Source organism: Larus michahellis, chromosome 1 (assembly GCF_964199755.1).
Source record: "Larus michahellis chromosome 1, bLarMic1.1, whole genome shotgun sequence".
In the NCBI taxonomy this organism is placed as follows: domain Eukaryota; kingdom Metazoa; phylum Chordata; class Aves; order Charadriiformes; family Laridae; genus Larus; species Larus michahellis.
The window spans coordinates 102,364,255-102,381,965 of record NC_133896.1 but is presented as its reverse complement, the minus strand read 5'-3'; the positions used below and the strand labels follow the sequence as shown (position 1 = coordinate 102,381,965).

Genomic DNA, 17,711 nt, shown 5'->3' with positions numbered 1-17,711 from the left:
TATACAGAAGTAATAAAAATGAAAAGTCAGTTGCTACAAAACAGCTGCACAAAAGGTATCAAAATAGTGAAATGGGGCTGAAGGTTCAGTTAAAACCTTGTGAATTATTAAAACAAAGGTTTAGAAACTACTGTCAAAGTCCCTGTGTGTTTCTTATTCAATATTCATCCAGTTTACTTAGCTTTAGCACCCCAGAGGCCAACGCAAGGTAAGAATCAGCATAATCAGTCCTCATGCCCTGCTGAGGCTCTGCAAACTGACTGTGCACAGACTGTAATCAGCTGATAAAACCATGGTGCACTAAAACTGGGCGCCAGTAATCTTGCTAGGGTGCTATATTTACCTATTCTATATTGGTAGTGATCTGTAAGAGGTTTAAAGTAGCTCTCAAAGGTAGATTTGGTGTTTGAATGATCATTGTTGGGAAGCAAGAACGACTAAATACTGAAAAAGGTTACCTGGTATGTTTGATGCTATGGGTGCTGCTGGATCAGCGGATGATATTAATGCTATGGAAATTCACCACTGGTACACAAAATTTATGAAGGAGTGCCCATCTGGACAACTTTGTCTGCATGAATTTAAACACGTCCTGGATCTACATGGACTTACTCCAGAAGCTAACAGCTATGTTGAACAAGTATTTCACACATTTGACATGAATCAGGTAAGAACTCATGCTTAACTTGCTGGTTTTCTTATGGATGTATCATTTGATGCATTCAGCGACACGTCTCAGAGGGCTGGCAATGCTGACTATTCAGAGGTAATGGAAGTGATTCAGAGGTGATTCGATAGAAAACTACCCGCAAATAAACAGGAGTGGCAGGCAAGCAATTTTGAATGTTCTGTTCCCGGTACATTTTGCCACTTTGAAAATTGCATACAGTCATTCTAATACATGTTGAACAATTTCTCATCTTTGAAACCCAGATTTTATTATTATTTTTAGAGTTTGTTAATAATTGAAAGTTTCATTTATATGACTCTGCTTGGAAAATCTTTTTTTAAAGCAGTAAATGTTTGGCTGGGTCCATAGGTACTATGGACGTTTTAAGAATATGCAACATAGACACAACATGATTCCTTCTGTTGCCAAATAAAATACTGCTGGATTCATTCCAAGCACCTTCTGCGGCTTAGTTCGGTATCGGTCAATCCCCCTTTTCCAAAGATGCATTTGTCTGGTTTTGATCCCTCATCAGAATTTTACTGCTTAACCTCACAGGTCATCCCAAAGGCATCCAGGGGCTGTTAGCTGTATTGCTGTATTTTCCAAATCGGTGTTCATAAAGGTTCCTTCTAGTCATGAGACCCATCCAGAAGACTGTGCCTTGTTATTTTCCCCTTAAGCCAAAATAACACTTTCTATCAAATGCTACAAAAGAAGAGGAGAGTCATCTGTAATTGCTACAAAAGTGTTTGTCCTTGACTGAAATAAGGTTTAGGCTGAATTGCCAATACTACACAATCAAAGTCTGCTTCCAGCTAATAGAACAGATGGGCCCATCGTGGTCTAAAACCTTATTTTAAAAAAGTAAAATAAAATAAAGCATTAGTGTTCTCTACCTATGCCATTGATCTCAATGAATTCAGAGATATAATGAAAAATGTGTTATTACATTATATTAATGACTTTAGTGTCAGGTTAAAACTGGTCCAAATTGTAGCCAGAACTACTCCAGACAGTTTCAATTTCCAGAAACGTCCTTTCTGTTTTTTATTATTAAATGAATTATATTTGTTTCAGAGAATGCTGAGAGTATGAGGTACCTTGTGTGTTTTTACATCCAACTTGTAATTTCTTGTATGGTGCCCAGTAGACTAAGAATTCCCAGAGTCAGTACCATTGTTACACCAAGTTTTCTTGTTATGCTTTTTTCCACACATACCCCCATCCCCAATTCAGCTTGCTTTTTTGGTATTAGGTAATTCTTTCTTACATAATCTTCAAGTAATGTTCCTATAAAATCAGACTCATTGCACGCTCTTTTATTCCCCCATGCCAATTACCAGATGGTTAGATAGAATGGAATTTGATTAAGTAGAATCACCTAACTCAATACATGTGCTAATTACAGTTGGTGAGCAAACTTCAAGTCTATCAATATGAAATTTGAATGGCAGGAATTGTCAGCTTACTGTGTTCTTTTCATTTAATAAATCGATGCATTATGTTCCCCAGTAAAGCTTTAACAATGCTAACTTTCCTGAAAAATGCACATGGACAATGTTTGAGCTCATCTAACAGCTTTTTCAGTTTAGCTTTAATGTGCATTGCAAAAAAAGCCCCTGACATCTGAGTGCTATTGAGAAATATTTGGAAAAATTTCCAAAATTTATTTTAGACAAATACTTCTAAAGCAACTAGTGACTTGAGGATGTTTCAAAAAAATGAGCCCGCAGCTTGTTTTGGTTACTTTTTTAGAAAACTGGAATGTGATGTGGACACTTCTTGAAAATCAGGCTTCTGTCAAGATCATAGCATTCCAGTGCAGGACCAACCACAGACATTGGGAAACTAAGTATTTGCCATGGAATAACTGAGGGTGTGGAGAGGGGAGAAGAAAGCGCCCTTCAAATAATTTTGCACCAACAGAAATGCCTAGGAGAACTTGCCACTACTATTGGTATTGAGCTATATATTTGAAAATATCTATTGTACCCAGTGAACGGTGCATCCAGCACAGGCAGAGAGAGCAGAACGAATTAGACACAAACTTTCAAGTTATGATTGCTCTTTACCACTACTCCATTCAGCCGTCTCTGTAATTTGTAGTCCTTGTAATACTTCGTGTAATTAAAACTAACAGTTTTCTTCACGTGTTTATATTACTTATTGTATTGAGAATGTGCATATAGACACTGGCGTTTGCTTTTTATATACTTGTGAAGAATAATTTTCCATATCTAGTTTCTTTAGAGTACCTTTCTGTAAGGTAAAACTATTTTGCGAAAATAGCTAGTCATTCGATATTAAGATATATTAAGTTATTATTAAGAACCTGAGACCTGTCTAAATAGGGAAAGAGCTCCAAACCAAAAAGGTGGGGAGGTTTCTGAAGTTTCAGGTTGGTTTGTGGGTTTGGGTTTTTTGCGGGGGGGCAGGGGTGGTGTTGTCTTTTTGTTGGTTGTTTTTTTACAAGTTACTAATCACAGTGCCTCCCTCCCAGTACAACTAGCTTAGCACCCAGGCAGTAGCTCGGTCAAGTTATCTGATGGATATTAAGACACATGCCCTTAAATTTGTCAGGTTATACACCCATCAGAGTTTAACTGTTACACAGTCCTATCCATCAGGATCTGATCCCCTTGTCCTGTTTCCCCACAACTTTTAAATCAATTGGCATATTTCAATGACATTGTAAAGAGTAGGCATTTCAGATAATTAGTTTCTAAAGTTTTCATAACAACGGCAGCTGGGTGGCAAGGACACAACCATAATGAATGCACCACTCGTGCAGAATTCAGTTTTTATTCATTGTTTAAGGCAACAGCTGGCTGGCAAAATAATCAGGCACTTGTTCCCTTTTGCCTGGTGAGGATACCGGGTGGAGCTGGGGTACTAGGGTGAGGAGATTCACGGGACAAAAGACAGAGTCTGTACAAATCTAGGCTTTTGTTTTGCTGTTCCCAGAAGAGCTTGTTTAATTAATGTTCCACATTAGACAGAAAAAGATGTTTCAATGTTTTATCCATTTGGAAGTCTTCCCCCCATTTTAATGAAATTAAACAATGACTTGGCCTTTAGGGCTTCATAAAATCCACTATAAAAACTGCTTATGCTTGGCTTATAACTTCATTATTTAATAATGAGCTGCCACTAAAGATCTGATACTCATTTCCAGTTCTGCGAGATGCTGTAACAATCCTCCATTAGCTACTGTAATCTGAGGCATAGATTTTATTGTATATTTTCTTAATTGAGCTGTTGCAGCAATAGGCCCAGGAAAAGTTATTTTAGAAGGCAGGAGTCGAATGGCACATTTAGAATAGTCATATACCTGGGACTGTCTGTACATACCTATACCTATACCTAGTCTGTATCCTTTGCAATGGGAAATAATACGAAGAATGTGGCATCTACTCCCAGATAAAAGGCTGGCAAGTTTTTTTATCTTGTCCAAACTATTTGTATACTATAGTGTCTGGAAACACTTAAAAACTTAGAGAAATTAATCAAACAAACCATAATGTCGTACCTGGTTGGTTTACTTTCTCATTTTTAATAATAGGAAAAAAAATCAATTTTTGATTAAATAGCAACAGTATAATTTTTAATGAAACGGCAACAGTATAACTAGAAGAGTCAGATACAACACAGAGCATCTAGATAAGCTGTAGCTCAGTTTGATTTTTCTCTTGCCTTAAATAAAGTCTTGTAAAAGCCTCAGTGAAAACCCTGTGGCAAACGAGGACCAGGACCTCTCGAGCCGCATGCCGGGATTTCATAAGCTTCCCCTTTGGTATTCACACCACATCTGTTTAGTTTGATATGATGTGTATATTTAATTGCTGTAACGTATGTTTCCTGTGAAGTCATTCTAAGCGGCTTCAGGCTGGCTTAGGGAACCAATTTACGTAAGAAGAATAATGAGCTGTTGGTATACCAGCTTGCCAAGCGTTAACGCATATGGGATTTTTACAGCTTGGCACCAGCTTTCTCCGTAACAGTACCCTCATACTATTCTTGATCATTCTGACTATATCGACACTTCTCTAACAAGAGCGTGACTTACGTGTAGTACAATCAAAACTCATTTGTCTTCTGGATTCTGGTCTTAATACAGAAATCCAGCTCAAGAATCCTTTACACGCTTATTAGAGCTGAAGGAGCTTATTTCAAGATGACTCAGCTCTTTGCAGGTTAGATGAACAAAGTTTCTACATCCTCTTCAGTGGAACAACAACCTACCTGATTTGGTCCATGGAAACTATTTAACTCTTTCTTAACAGAATAAGCAGGTATAATTTTTTTTGTGACAGAAATGTCGTGGTTTAACCCCAGACGGCGACCAGAACCACACAGCCATTCATTCACTCCCCGCTCCCCCCGAGTAGGACAGGGAGAAGAGGGAGAAAAAGGAAAAAACCTCATGGGTTGAGACAAAGACAGTTTAATAGAACAGCAATGGAAGAGAAAATAATAATAATAATGGTAAAATACAAATACAAAAATACAAAATGAGTGATGCAATACAATTGCTCACCACCTGGTAATTGGTTGCCCAGCCCATCCCAGGCAGTGATCGTGGATTCCTGTCCCCTGGCCAACCCCCATTCCTGTACTGAGCATGATGTCTATGGTATGGAATATTCCTTTGGCCAGCTTGTCCTGTCTGTGCTCCCTCCCAGCTTCTATGGGAAGCTGAAAAAGTCCTTGACTTAATATAAGCATTACTTAGCAACAACTAAAACAGTATGTGTTATCAACATTATTCTCATACTAAGTCCAAAACACAGCAGCTACTAGGAAGAAAATTAACTCTATCCCAGATGAAAACAAGACAAGAAACTACACGTAAGTCAAGCTTATGAAGTGTCATAACAACTTGCCCACTGCAATGCAATTAAATTTTGAAGTTGAAAATTGCAGCGTTAGTTTTCTTTTTTTTTCTGAAGTTTATATGTTATTTTTTCTTCTGTTAGAGGATCAGATTTTGTCTACTGCCATGATGGGTAAAAATCACTGCCAGGTCTTTGACATCACTAGATGAGGAAAAGAATTTGAGATTTAATCTCTTGCAGCATGTATTCGGCATTTAGGAAGTGAGATTTCAAGCAAATAGCAGACTTTGGTGCTGCAAGCTTCTCCCTGGACCTGAAATTGATGAAGGTGCCTCTGTTAGCTTCCAGTTTCTATGATACTGAAAGTGCCATGCTTTAAATATTCAAATTTATATCACTGTATTATCTGAAAACCCATCCCTGAGACTGTGAACAGAATGCGTGTGCTAAGTGGATTATGCAAACGAAGCAATATGATTACTTTTTAGTGCCTCCCCACACTCCTACTGTTTCAGAATTATATAAATAAGGACATGTTCCAAGTTAGTCTTACCTTAAGATTATATGAAAAGTATTTATCACATGCTTGCTTGAGATGAAACGTTAAGTCAAATTCAAAGTACGTACTTTTAATTGGAGAGTCATGAAGAGTCTGCCTTCAGTTAAAAAGTCCCCTTCCTGAGTTTCTCTAGCTCTGATTTATATCCTTTCCTCAGGTTCTAGTCTGTGAATTTCACCAGTTTTTGTATTTAAATAACCTGATATTTCCTGTGAGACATTATCAGAATATCTGTTTTCTGCTAACGTTATGATTCTGTATGGTCTGTTTATATATCTTCCTTCAGCTGGATGAACACTTCCTGGCACGCACCAGAGCCACCATACACATCGTTAGTATTTTGCAGGATTTATGATTCTCCCTGTTTTCCAAGGGGCTGAATGCAAAGCCCTCCAAACAAAGCACAGCAACGCCATTTCACGGTTTGGGAAGCATTCAAAGTCATCTTAGCCAGAGCATTTTCAGTGCAAAGCACTGTAAGTCTGGCACATGTAGCGAGGCTGCAAACCTGACATAGGATCTTGCACAACATGAGCACAAATTTCGTGTTTTGTAAGAGCCTCTGCAGAAGCAGGTTGAGCCCTGGGAACACACTGAGGTGTTGAAGTAGCTCTGGCCAGAGAGAAGCACCCAGCTATTCGTAGGCCTGCTTGCGTTCATACAGATCATGAAGGATGATCCTGTGCAGTTTCTATTTTTGCCTAATCCAGATCTGCAGGGATCTTTAAGAGGTTTATGGTAATTTTGCAGCTCCTAGTTTGTTGGCGTATTCTAGCTGGAGGTGAGCCAGGGCACATAGGAGCACTGCGCAAAGGCAAACAGTGTGGCATGGATGGAGAGGAAGGGTAGATGCTGCGATGGGTGCTGGGGAATCAGTTGATGTTGCTGCAATAGACAACAGTCAATGGTACCAGAAATTTCTGAAATACTGCCCCTCTGGGCAACTTACTCTCTATGAGTTTAAGAAAATACTGGGTTTACGTGACATGACCCCTCAGGCGAACCAATATGTTGAGCAGGTGTTTCACATCTTTGACAAGAATCAGGTAAGAAATTTTCTTGGACTATTTTCACCATAAAATGTGTGTGTTAGCATGAAGAGTAGAGGACTTTGGCCTAGTGATAGCAAATAAGAAGTGTTGGGTAACCAGGAATTGGCTTTTTTCTCATTAGTTTCCAGCAGCTGTGCAGCATTACTTAAACTGAGAAAACTGGATTTGCTGGACTGTTTTCAATGTCATTTAGGTTGCTTAAGAGAAGAGCTCTTAAAAAAATCTACTAAACAAGATTGATTCCTTCTAGGTAGGACTGGGAAAGAGTCCTAAAACCCTCATGGTCCCTTCTTTCGCTATTGGAAGGTTGTGTGACTATTTCTGTCTTCCCTCTCTTTTTTAAAAATCATTTCCCCCACCATTTCCAAAGCTAAGTCTCTTCAGATCTATTGAGCTGCATTTTTGGACAGTTACAATGAATCTTTTTCTGGTTTGTTTTTGGTTTTTTGTTTTGTTTTTTTTTTATTTTAGTTTATTTTTTTATCACCATTTTTATTCTTATTTGTAAAGTTTGTAAAAGAGTGATACAGCTGTTTTGCTTCCGTATCCGCCCCTTAAAAAAAGCCTTTAAAGCTCAGCAACGGAAGGAAGGTAGACTTGAATTATTGCATAGATCAGAAATCAGAAGACTGTGTTACTTCTTCTGAAAGATAAATGGAAAGAATCAATAAATGCAGTGGAAAATGTACAGTCAAAAACAGGAACAGGCAAAAATAAGAAAAGTAGATACCAGCCCTCCAGGAGGAGGAAGAAATAAGTGAAATATAAAACAAACAAAAAATCAAATTAACAAAATTAAGAGACAGGTATAAAGAGATGGAAATAAATCACCAGACAGAAATATCACCGTGCTCTTTAGCAACCGCAACAAACCCTTGCTTTGCTAACCGGAGCCGCTAGGAGATGCAAGTTGCTCAGTGTCTGGCTCAGTTTGGGGAAGACTTCAGACACCAAGGAGGAGATCATGTTGAATCAAAACAATGGTACCTAATTAAGGAAGACAGCCTCTCCTTTTAATTAAATGATTACTGGTGTCTCTCTCCATTGGCTCAGTTCTCCCTCTTCCAAAATGCTTAACTCTGAATTTTATTGCAGGGGGGGGAGAAAAAAAGAAAAAAGAACAGAAAAAAGGATGTTTTAATATCCAAAGTTCTTCCAAATAGCTGTGCTGTGTAGGCAGATAAAAACAGGAAGCTGGGATTTAGAGTTGTGTAAGGAGGTATACGTAACATCATTAACTGTAAAAAATCCAATTTGTCTAAGCTGAAATCCTTCATGAAAACTGACTGTGGCATCAAAATGTTGTTGGGATGGGGGTTAATGCTACCCTTAATACTACTAAATACTACTCTGGGGACTCTTGAAACAAGACTTTATTAACTTAAATTGAAAATTACTTTTTATAAATTTAAACTAATGGTAGCTACAGACAGTTGAAAATCAAGTATTTTTAAAATTTCAAAATTAAGTATTTGTTTGTTTTTCCCCCCTCTTTCCTCCCCTGGTTATCAGCATGCAAAAGTTGAGGAGTTTCTTTTCTATTTATTTCTCCCAGCTGGAGTCAGAACATTTCATTGATCTCCCAGATTGTCCCTGTATGAGAGGCCTCTTTCCCTTCAGTTCTAGTAAGGCCACTTAAAGTTAACAGTTTAACAGTTTCTCTGCCCTTAATCAGAGGTTGTTAGTCCCCTTGGAGTTCCCTGATGCCCACAAGGCAAAGCACAGCCCAAGCTCTTTGCCAGCCCTGAGTTCAGGAAAATCAGTGAATTTGCAATAGCTACAAAAAGAAAGTATTCCTGACTTACTCACCTGACAAAGGAGGCTGCATCTCTTTGGCAACTAGAAACCTTGATGAAAATAACAGCTTCAGGAGTGGGCCGTCATTGTGTTAAGTCTTTAACTTCCAAATGGAAAACGTAAAGTCGGTATCTCAGAGCACTTCCCATAATCACTAACATGAAAACAACTGCACTTCAAATGGTTCTGTGGGAAGTATAAGACTTGTTATTTCATTATGCACGGTCTGCTGGTTATTTATACATACTGGTGCACTGGAGCGTGTGTGGCTAACAACACCCACAAAATCACATCTGGAAGTGGTTAGTTTAATGGCAAAAAAAATAGCCTGGGCACACAAAATAGCGCACACAACTAAGATAAGCACAATTGCTTATCTCATCACCAGGACATGGTTCATTGTGCTTCACTCATAATCTCCATGTCAGGAATAATGAAGCAGTAGTACAAAAAGGAATCAGACATAATAGGCTTCTATAGATGTATTTTTAAATGGTTACTGCCTTGTGTTTCAGTTTTAAATCCATACACAAACCCAAGGAATTAATTGCTTGTAAAAACATAGTAGCAGGCACACAAGGAATGCGATTATGAACTAACAAAGTTGTGCCAGTGCTTGATCAGTTTTTTCAATTATTAAACAATTGTATGTATATTCCTACATACTTTGCTGTGTATAGCATGGTTAAAATGCCATAGAAAGTAGCGATGACATCTCTTTTCCTCATTCCCGTGCTTGAGTTAGTTAGGAAGAATTTGGTGAGTCCTCTTCTCTCAGGCAGGGAGATTAGAAGTTGTGTCCTACTAGAAACTTGCCTCACTGGGGCAAGAGCTTTCTGGTTTATGAAGAAGAGAAAAACAGTCCTTAAAACCAAGCTACCATTCTGATGAAGACACAGGAGGAGGAAAGGCTAGCTTGGTCCTCCTCCTTGTAACCAGCATAGGAGAAGGAGTGCAGAATTTAGAAGCTAAACGTTCAAACAGTTAGAAAAGTGTAGGGTGGGCCACAGGGAGAAGATGGTGATCCTTGGGACCTCACAGTTTTGGACTTGAAAAAAAAAAGAAAAGTTAAAGCCTTCATAGGGTAAAATTTCTGACCAGGATAGGCCATTCCAGCTCTTCCTGGAGGATAACCTCCTCTTTTTATAATTTTGTTTCTTGTCCAAATGACTCTTCCATTTGGGCAGCCTAGGGAGTCCCTCTGAAAACATTTCACCAAGGTCTGCCTGAGCTGGGAGGTAGGTCACATCTCCCTTAACAGAAATAAATGGACTCTGAAGCTGGCTGGAGATGAGGAGTAGCCATGTGCGTGTGGGGAGCTGGCAATGAAGTTAACAGAGGGAGATGGCAGGATAGGGGGAATGAAAGTGTTCTTAAGTCAGCTGGCTAGGCTGGGACATGGGAATGCCTGCAATGGTGCGTTCTGTGCTCCTCTAGCTCCCGTCTGCAACTGGAAGGAGCAGTGGCAGATCTCCATCTCACTCAGCACTGGTAGGACACAGCATCTGATAGCAGTGAAGTGCAGAGAAGGAAGGGGATGGAAGAAGAGCAAGACAGGGCAAAGTTCAGAGGCACAAGCTGAGTCACGCAGGAGAGAGAAATGGCATTTTTCACAGTAAATGGCAGTCAGAAATTGCTGAGGAAGGAAAAAAGAAATGTGCTGGAGTGAGTCAGAGCGGATTAAAAAATCAAGAGGAAAAGACAAAAAGTTAATTGGCAAAGATGATGCAACTTTTAGATAAAAAAAATAATCTGTAGGTAAGCTTTTTATTCAAATGCATTTAAAACCTAACATTTGTTACTTCAAGTGCTCGCAGTTGTCTTTTTTGTCTTACACTTCAAACAGGTAGCATTCAATTAAATCTATCAGAGTGGAAAGATGTGCGACCTCTTTGTTTCACAAAACAGGGATTTAGCATCTGCTGCCTCCAGCTGAGTTACTGCTGCTTTCACAATACCCAAGAGAAAGAGAATGTCATCTTTATCATTTTACTTTTCTGCTATTATTTTATATCAAGTTCCTGACCACCCTGCTGTGCGGTTTTGGGTTTTTTTAATTAAATAAAAGAGCAACTGCCACTTTCAAACTCTGTCAAAAAGCTACCTCTTTTTCACTTTTAAAGAAATCTAGATGACATCATCCTTTCCAAGACTAATGAGATTTGATACCATTTTCAGAGCAAGATTAATTAATCTTTTTTTCCCTCATGTTTCCCTACAAAGAGAGTTTTGCTTTACCTGCAGTCTGCATTTTCTGTGTGCCCCATGTTCTTGCTGTGTAGCAACAGTCTGCCCTCGAACAAGCCATCTTCTTTATTACAGGACTGTCATTTTCAGTGCAAGTACATAGTTCCATTGTTGCCTGTTTGTATCTTTTTCTTTTCTCCAGAAAGCTTCTCGGCATCTCTAATGTAGATCTCAATAGATACTGTAATTTCATCTTCGTCTTTTAGCATCAGTTCAGTTTGCTTCAAATAACTCGTTTGGAATTGCTTCACTGGGCTTCCTATACACAAGCTGGTCTCTATACCCATTGTTTCAGCGTTCTTCAAAATGGCTTTGTCATATTAATTTCATTAGTTCAGCTCCACATTGTTATGAATTTTTCTATTTTTATTTATAAAAGTAGAAATGTCCCATTGCCGCTGGCTTCAGGAACAGGTGATTTCTGTAGAATTTCTACTATCTCAGCTCATGCTTTGTCTGTGAGTTTATTAAATGCTGTCAAACTATGCAGTGGGTTATAAATTCTAGCCTTGTGCTCCATAAAACTCACCTTCCTTTTTTTTGTCAGGTGTAATATCAGCTATTATATACTATTCCAGTCCCCCGCTAGGAGTGAGGGATGCTGTCAGACTGAAGTATAAATCAGATCACTTTTTCTTCAAGCATTTTTGCTGTCTTTTACAGGTATTTCAGTTATTGTTATTAAACTAAAGGGATACTGAAAACAGGTATTGAATTACAGCTGGAATGATTTTAAATTAACATTCTCTTGGAAGCTTTTTACCAGGACGTACGAAATCTGACAAAAATCTGGCTTTTGAGGCCCCATCTTTAAGTCAGTGCAGCGGTCTCTCTCATGTGCCACAGTGACCACAGGTACGCTTCCCCAAGACTTGCTATTTGGAAGCAAGTAGCAGTAATGTGGTTTTTTTCGGGGGCAGAAAACAGGAGGGAGGGGAGAGGGATGAGCAGATGCGAGCAGCTCCAAAGTTCCCTATGCCTAAGTGGGATCCTGTGAGCGGTGCTTGCACAAGGTCCCGTGAAGAGATGCGAGAGCGCTGTCATTTTCCAAGTGGAAGAGACAAAAGCGGAAGGATGACTAGCACTGGGTGAGTTACCTGATCGTATCATGTAGAGTTTGCAGCCTGCTTAAGTCATGTTCCTGGTGCCCTGTCTTTCTCTGGTGTTTGACACAATGACTGGTCATTGCTTTAAGAGCGTGGCATGATGGCTGAAGAAGAAAATTCAGGATTTTTGGCAGACTGTGCACACCCAAGAGGTTTGTCTGCTTATTTCCTTTCACCTCCCTTGTCCCTGCTTCCTTTTCACTCACCCCACTGCTCCAGCCGGTGCTCTCCTGCGGACGAGATGCCCACTGGGGTGACACATCAGCTCTAGGGATCAGAGGTGGTCTCTGGGGGAAAGGCAACACACCAACCATCCAGTTTGCTGTGCTGTATGTGCTTTGCCTGCTGGACCAGCTTTGGCTAAAATGATGGCGATGTCTGTATCTGCCTGTTTCATCTTCACAAGTTCACGGGCATTTGAGGTGTGTTCACGCCTTATTACTTGTATGCCACATTTAGAAGTATATGATATTAAACTTAATGATGTCCTTACGGAGAGAGCTGTAGCATAGCCTGTTAAGAGTACGAGAGTCCTTCTCAAAAATTGACCTGATCCTGTAAGGTATCAATTGCCCTCTGGCTTAAGTTGGGCTGGAGGGAGGTTGCCGTTCTTCATGAGGCACTCAGCACCTCACAAGACTGTGCTCTTTAACTTCACCATGTGATTATAGATGAAAAGGATAAGTGAGTGGGAGTGTTTTGTTCCTGCCTTTCTAATGTCCTATAGTTTTACACTGATATTTATAGCTCCGAATTTGTCTGTGCTATAGTAAAGCTCCTGAGCCGCTCATCTCCTTGTATAGAGGTTAATCAGTACAGGAGTAAAACTGATACCTAACCCCTTCCCTGACCATACAGAGGAAGAAGGAATTCAGCTTCTGAAAGCTGTAAAATCAAAAGCAGGACTACAGCACTGACCATCAGCAAGAAAACTTGTATTTAATTCGCTTATCAGACCAAGTCAATTCTTGTTAAATAAGTTACTGTAAAAGATTCCTCTTCCACTCAGGTTCTGTCATGAGGCTGGTAACCAAAATTGTGTGTTTTTTTTCCTGGGGATCCATGCTGAGAGCAAGGAAATAGATGCCACACAGCATGCTCATGATAAGTGCCTCAAGAAGGCGCCTAAAGGGCTCTGTCTTTAGAAAGGCTTAATCCACCTACAACAGAGAAAATGTAATAATGGGCATGTCTTTTTGCAATTCCAACCTTTTCCATCCTTATTTACAGCATAAATTGTAGCTATTCCTTACAGTCAATCCATGATTAGACTTTTACGTGTTGATAGTGGTTTGCAGATAACTCAAAGTCAACCACTTTGAGGACCTCTTCATTTTTCTTTTTCTAACGTGCGTGTTTGTAGTCAGTGGGAGAGCCTGGGTTTTCATGAACTAAAATTCAAGCATGGCTCTCTTTACTTCTACTTTAGGCATATTCCGAAATCCCATCTGGTTTAGAATTGGGCATTAAAGGTAATCTCACATGAGTACAGATAGTTACTAAATAAAAATAGATACTTATATTGTAAGAGGTTTACCATGGACATTTAAATGCAGTATTTGCCCGAGTTAGGTCATGAGCAAGACTCTGAATCTCGGAGAAATAAATGTGAATAGAAAAAAAAAAAAGAGACACTTTCTGCATAGCAACATGGGCGCCAAACAATCATTACCAGGTGACGGCCCTGCCCCAGAGATGCCCCATTATTACAACAAATTTATGAGAGAATGCCCATCTGGGCAACTTTACACAAATTCAAGAAACTCCTGGGCCTGCAAGGTCTGGATCCACAGGGAGATATATACATTAAACGAGTGTTTGATATCTTTGGCCTGAACCAGATAAACCTTCTTTTCTTCATTTCTTTAATCTCATGCTGTTGCTTTGTTTGTGAGTTGTAGCCTGCAGGTTCTTCTTTGCGCTCTGCTCACAAAACTGTTACTGGGGACAGGGTTGCCATTATGGTGCATTAGAGATGAAGAAGTGGGACTGTGCTTTGAGGGCTTTGAGTAGGACTCTTGTTAGTAATTTCCAGAGGCACTTAAAAAATGTTAAGAAACAATTTGGAAAATGAGATGTAATTTGCAGTTCACTGGTTATTTTTCTGTCCTTTGCTTGTCCTGTGCTTGTATGTAAGCATATGAAAATACGTGTATGCTCAAATACAAAGTTAATAAGTCTTTACAGCAATGTTAGGCAGAGAGGAAAATATGGTCTGCACTTAACTGATGATGAAGTGCAGCGTAGATAAACAGATGTCTAAAGCACTGTATTGAACCTATGGCAGAGAGGAAAATGTAACTCAGATGAGGTGATCACACAAAGTGCCCAAATTACAAGACCAAACAGACTACCGAATGAAGAGGTGAAGCAGCTTCTCCAGGCTGTATTTCTAACCTACCCTCCCTGCTACTGCAATAACTGCTTGTGATTGCAATCAGCTCTCCGTTATGTAGCTGGCTCCCAGACAGACAATACATGTTTTCCTTACATGTACAGACAAGGCCAAAGCTACAGCCATCTGCTCCTTGTGTGTAGCACCTTTCACTCTATGTAGAAGACCTTAGACCATGTCATTGTGGAAAGAGAGGGCAAAAGACATCAGAGAATCAAACAACTGACAGACTGGCAGACAAGTGTCGGCTGTTTCCTAGGTCTGTCTTGAGCATTGCCTTATGCTCATGAGATCCTGGAGCTGGTCACCTTGAGCGCTCCACTCATTGCAATGCCAGATTGTCCCAGGACGCTGCCTGTAAGCACATGCTCCGCAGAGTTGTGAAACCTTCAGATTTGTGAGACCTTCAGATTCTAGATTAATGTAAAAGTGGGGAGAGTGGAATAAAAGCAGATTTCAGAAAAAGCACCTTTAGTTGCTGTAGCAGTGGCGAAACACACTTAAAACAATTAGCAGGGAACCTCCTGCTAATTGTTGCTTCTCTATCTGGTGTTTCGGAGCTGTGTCACCCTGCTCTGCAGGCTGTCATCACTCTCATACATGAAGTCATCAAGTTGCCAGACAGCAAAGCAACTTTTCCCTTAAGAAGTAGAGGGCAGATGCTTGGGGGGACTTAATACATGTATTTTAAACATGGAGGGACAGTGTGTATAGTGTGGAAGACAGAGAGGCAGGAGGAGCTGCACCAGGATTGGCAGCTGGAGAACGGGCTGTCTTTTCAGCGTGGCTTTCAGGACCATCCTGAAAGCTCTCAGCTGCTTCATTTGTGTGACTGAACCGCCTCTTTCACCACGAACTTTCTTACTACATCTTTCTGAACTTTACCTTATCGTTGTTGCTATGTTAGGTATTGAGAGGATCAAGCCTGTTAGGGAAGGATGCAAGGCAAAAAAACTGTATCTATCTGGGATGTTTGAAACCAGCACAGATTTTTATTCAGAATAAGAATGGAAAGGAACAAATCAAGATGTAAAATTTATATCATAATCCCACAATTTTTCACAGAGCTTTACAGATTCATTGTATTTTAGTCTCTATTCAGTATAGCGATTGCATTTCTGTTACCATACAGCCTGAATTATTTTCTTTTTCTGACATTGTTAACAGCACTCTGTTTTCATAAGTTTAACTATATTTTTTTCCTTCATTCCAAAATTAATTACCACTATTTTTGAAGTATACTTTTAGAAATAAAAAACATCAGTCAAATGCTTTTTAAGTACACGGATATGATGCTTTTTGTGGTTAAACTGGGAATAAAGTGGCAACAGACCACCCTCTCAGGGCAGGGGAAAGGAACATGTTATTGATGAGGTAAAATAAGAGGAACTCCTTATTCCATGTGGTCACTTTTTGTTTTATACCCTTTTTACAGCTTTTTCTCCTCCCCGGGGTTTTTGGTAAAAATGTAGGCTTTGATCCTGGGAAGTGCTTCCAGCTAAGTACAAATTTGTGAAGAGTGGTCAATGGACGTCTGACTTGGAGTATCACGCTGTGGGCTCTGAAATGGCAGCTACGATTGTACAAATAGGGGGTTATTATCCTTCCAAGAAATTATGTAGAACGTTTAGGCACTGTGCAATAATAAACAGACGATAAGTTAATGGATGCAAGTGGTTGCCTGCATAATGCACAAATTCAGAATTAATTTGGTTATTTGAGTTTTTGCTTATGTTCAGTTTCCTTCAGTACTACAGCACCTTCTCAGGTTTGTAGATCAAACTTTTATTTCCTTTGCTATTTTATTCTTGTCTGGTTGTTGGTTTCTAATAAAAGGGTCATTACCCCAGTGAGTGGTGAAGTATACAAAACTTCTTGATAGAAATTATTTCCTTTTTCTTAATAGTACCCTTTACATAGAAGTGCTGTTTAGCTAGACAGCAAGCAAACTTGAACCTTTCCCCATGCTTCCCCCAGCTGACTTTTAAAGATACATGATGACCTGATTTTTTCCTTATCTAACTTTTTGTGACCAGGCAATACCATGGTTTAATAGTGGGACTTTTACAGTTTAAAATTATTATGACTTCTATTGCTGAAGCTTATATATAAAAGCGTATCATTTGGGGCCTAGTTTAGAGTTGATCTAAATCTAAAAATCCTGGAAAACTTAAATCATTTCATAAGGTCTTCTACTCTCAGCATAAAATATATTTTTCTTGTGTAGGCTTCTATTTTCTCACAAATAACAATCTGCTTAGAAAGCTGTGCTAAAGTGTTAGGCCTAAATTAATCTACAAGTCCAATTATAGCAGCCTAATGCTCATTAAGTTGGGGTTATCCATGCTTGGAGGTATTCTATCATACAGTAAGATCATAAAACACTCTTAAGAGGTGCACAGATTTTCTCCTCTGTGTTTCATGTATGCCCAGTTTAAAACCTCTAGCAGGTAAGGTGTGGAATGTTAACCTCATAAAACGCCAGTTCCACCTCCTTGTTACCCTTGTTGCTTCCAGCTGAAGCCTGTTACAGGCATCCTTCTCCTACTTAGGATTTCCATTTTTAAAAAAAACAACTTGCCAGTAAACTGGAAAGAGTTAAAAAGGAATTATGGCAGCATGGTAGGTTTTTTTGACAACTTGTGACAGATTGAAAACCTAGTGGAAGCTTGTTTCACTCAAGTCATCTATACAAATAGCAACAGGAATTCACTTACAAGCCAAACCTTATCATTCCCTGGATTTCTTTACGTTGGAGATAATAGAGTAGTTCAGCTCACCACTCATGGAAATGACTATGGTGAGTGTACGTACGACAGGGAGGGGTAAATCTTCACAGGACAATTCAATGTCATGTAGAGGTTGAGGTTACCTCTGGTCTTGGCAGCAGGCAGACGACGTAAGCGCAGAGCATTGCACTAACTTACCGTGCCAAAGAGGCAATGCTACTGTAGTTGTATGGCTTCTTGGACCCAGTTATTGTGCATGTTTATACGTGGCAAAGCATAGTACTGTGCAGGTATTCAAACCTCTGGCTCAACAGAGTG

The 17,711-nt window shown here is 39.6% G+C and overlaps 1 protein-coding gene across 1 annotated transcript in view; it reads left to right on the top strand.

Annotated features, from left to right (window-relative positions):
- Positions 1-463: 463 nt before the first annotated feature.
- The window catches only part of GUCA1C (guanylate cyclase activator 1C), a 35,356-nt gene continuing 18,108 nt past the window's right edge, over positions 464-17,711 (top strand). Inside the window, exon 1 of the mRNA XM_074572841.1 lies at positions 464-667. Within this exon, the coding sequence (XP_074428942.1) occupies positions 464-667 (204 nt within the window). The remainder of the gene's footprint in view (positions 668-17,711) is intronic.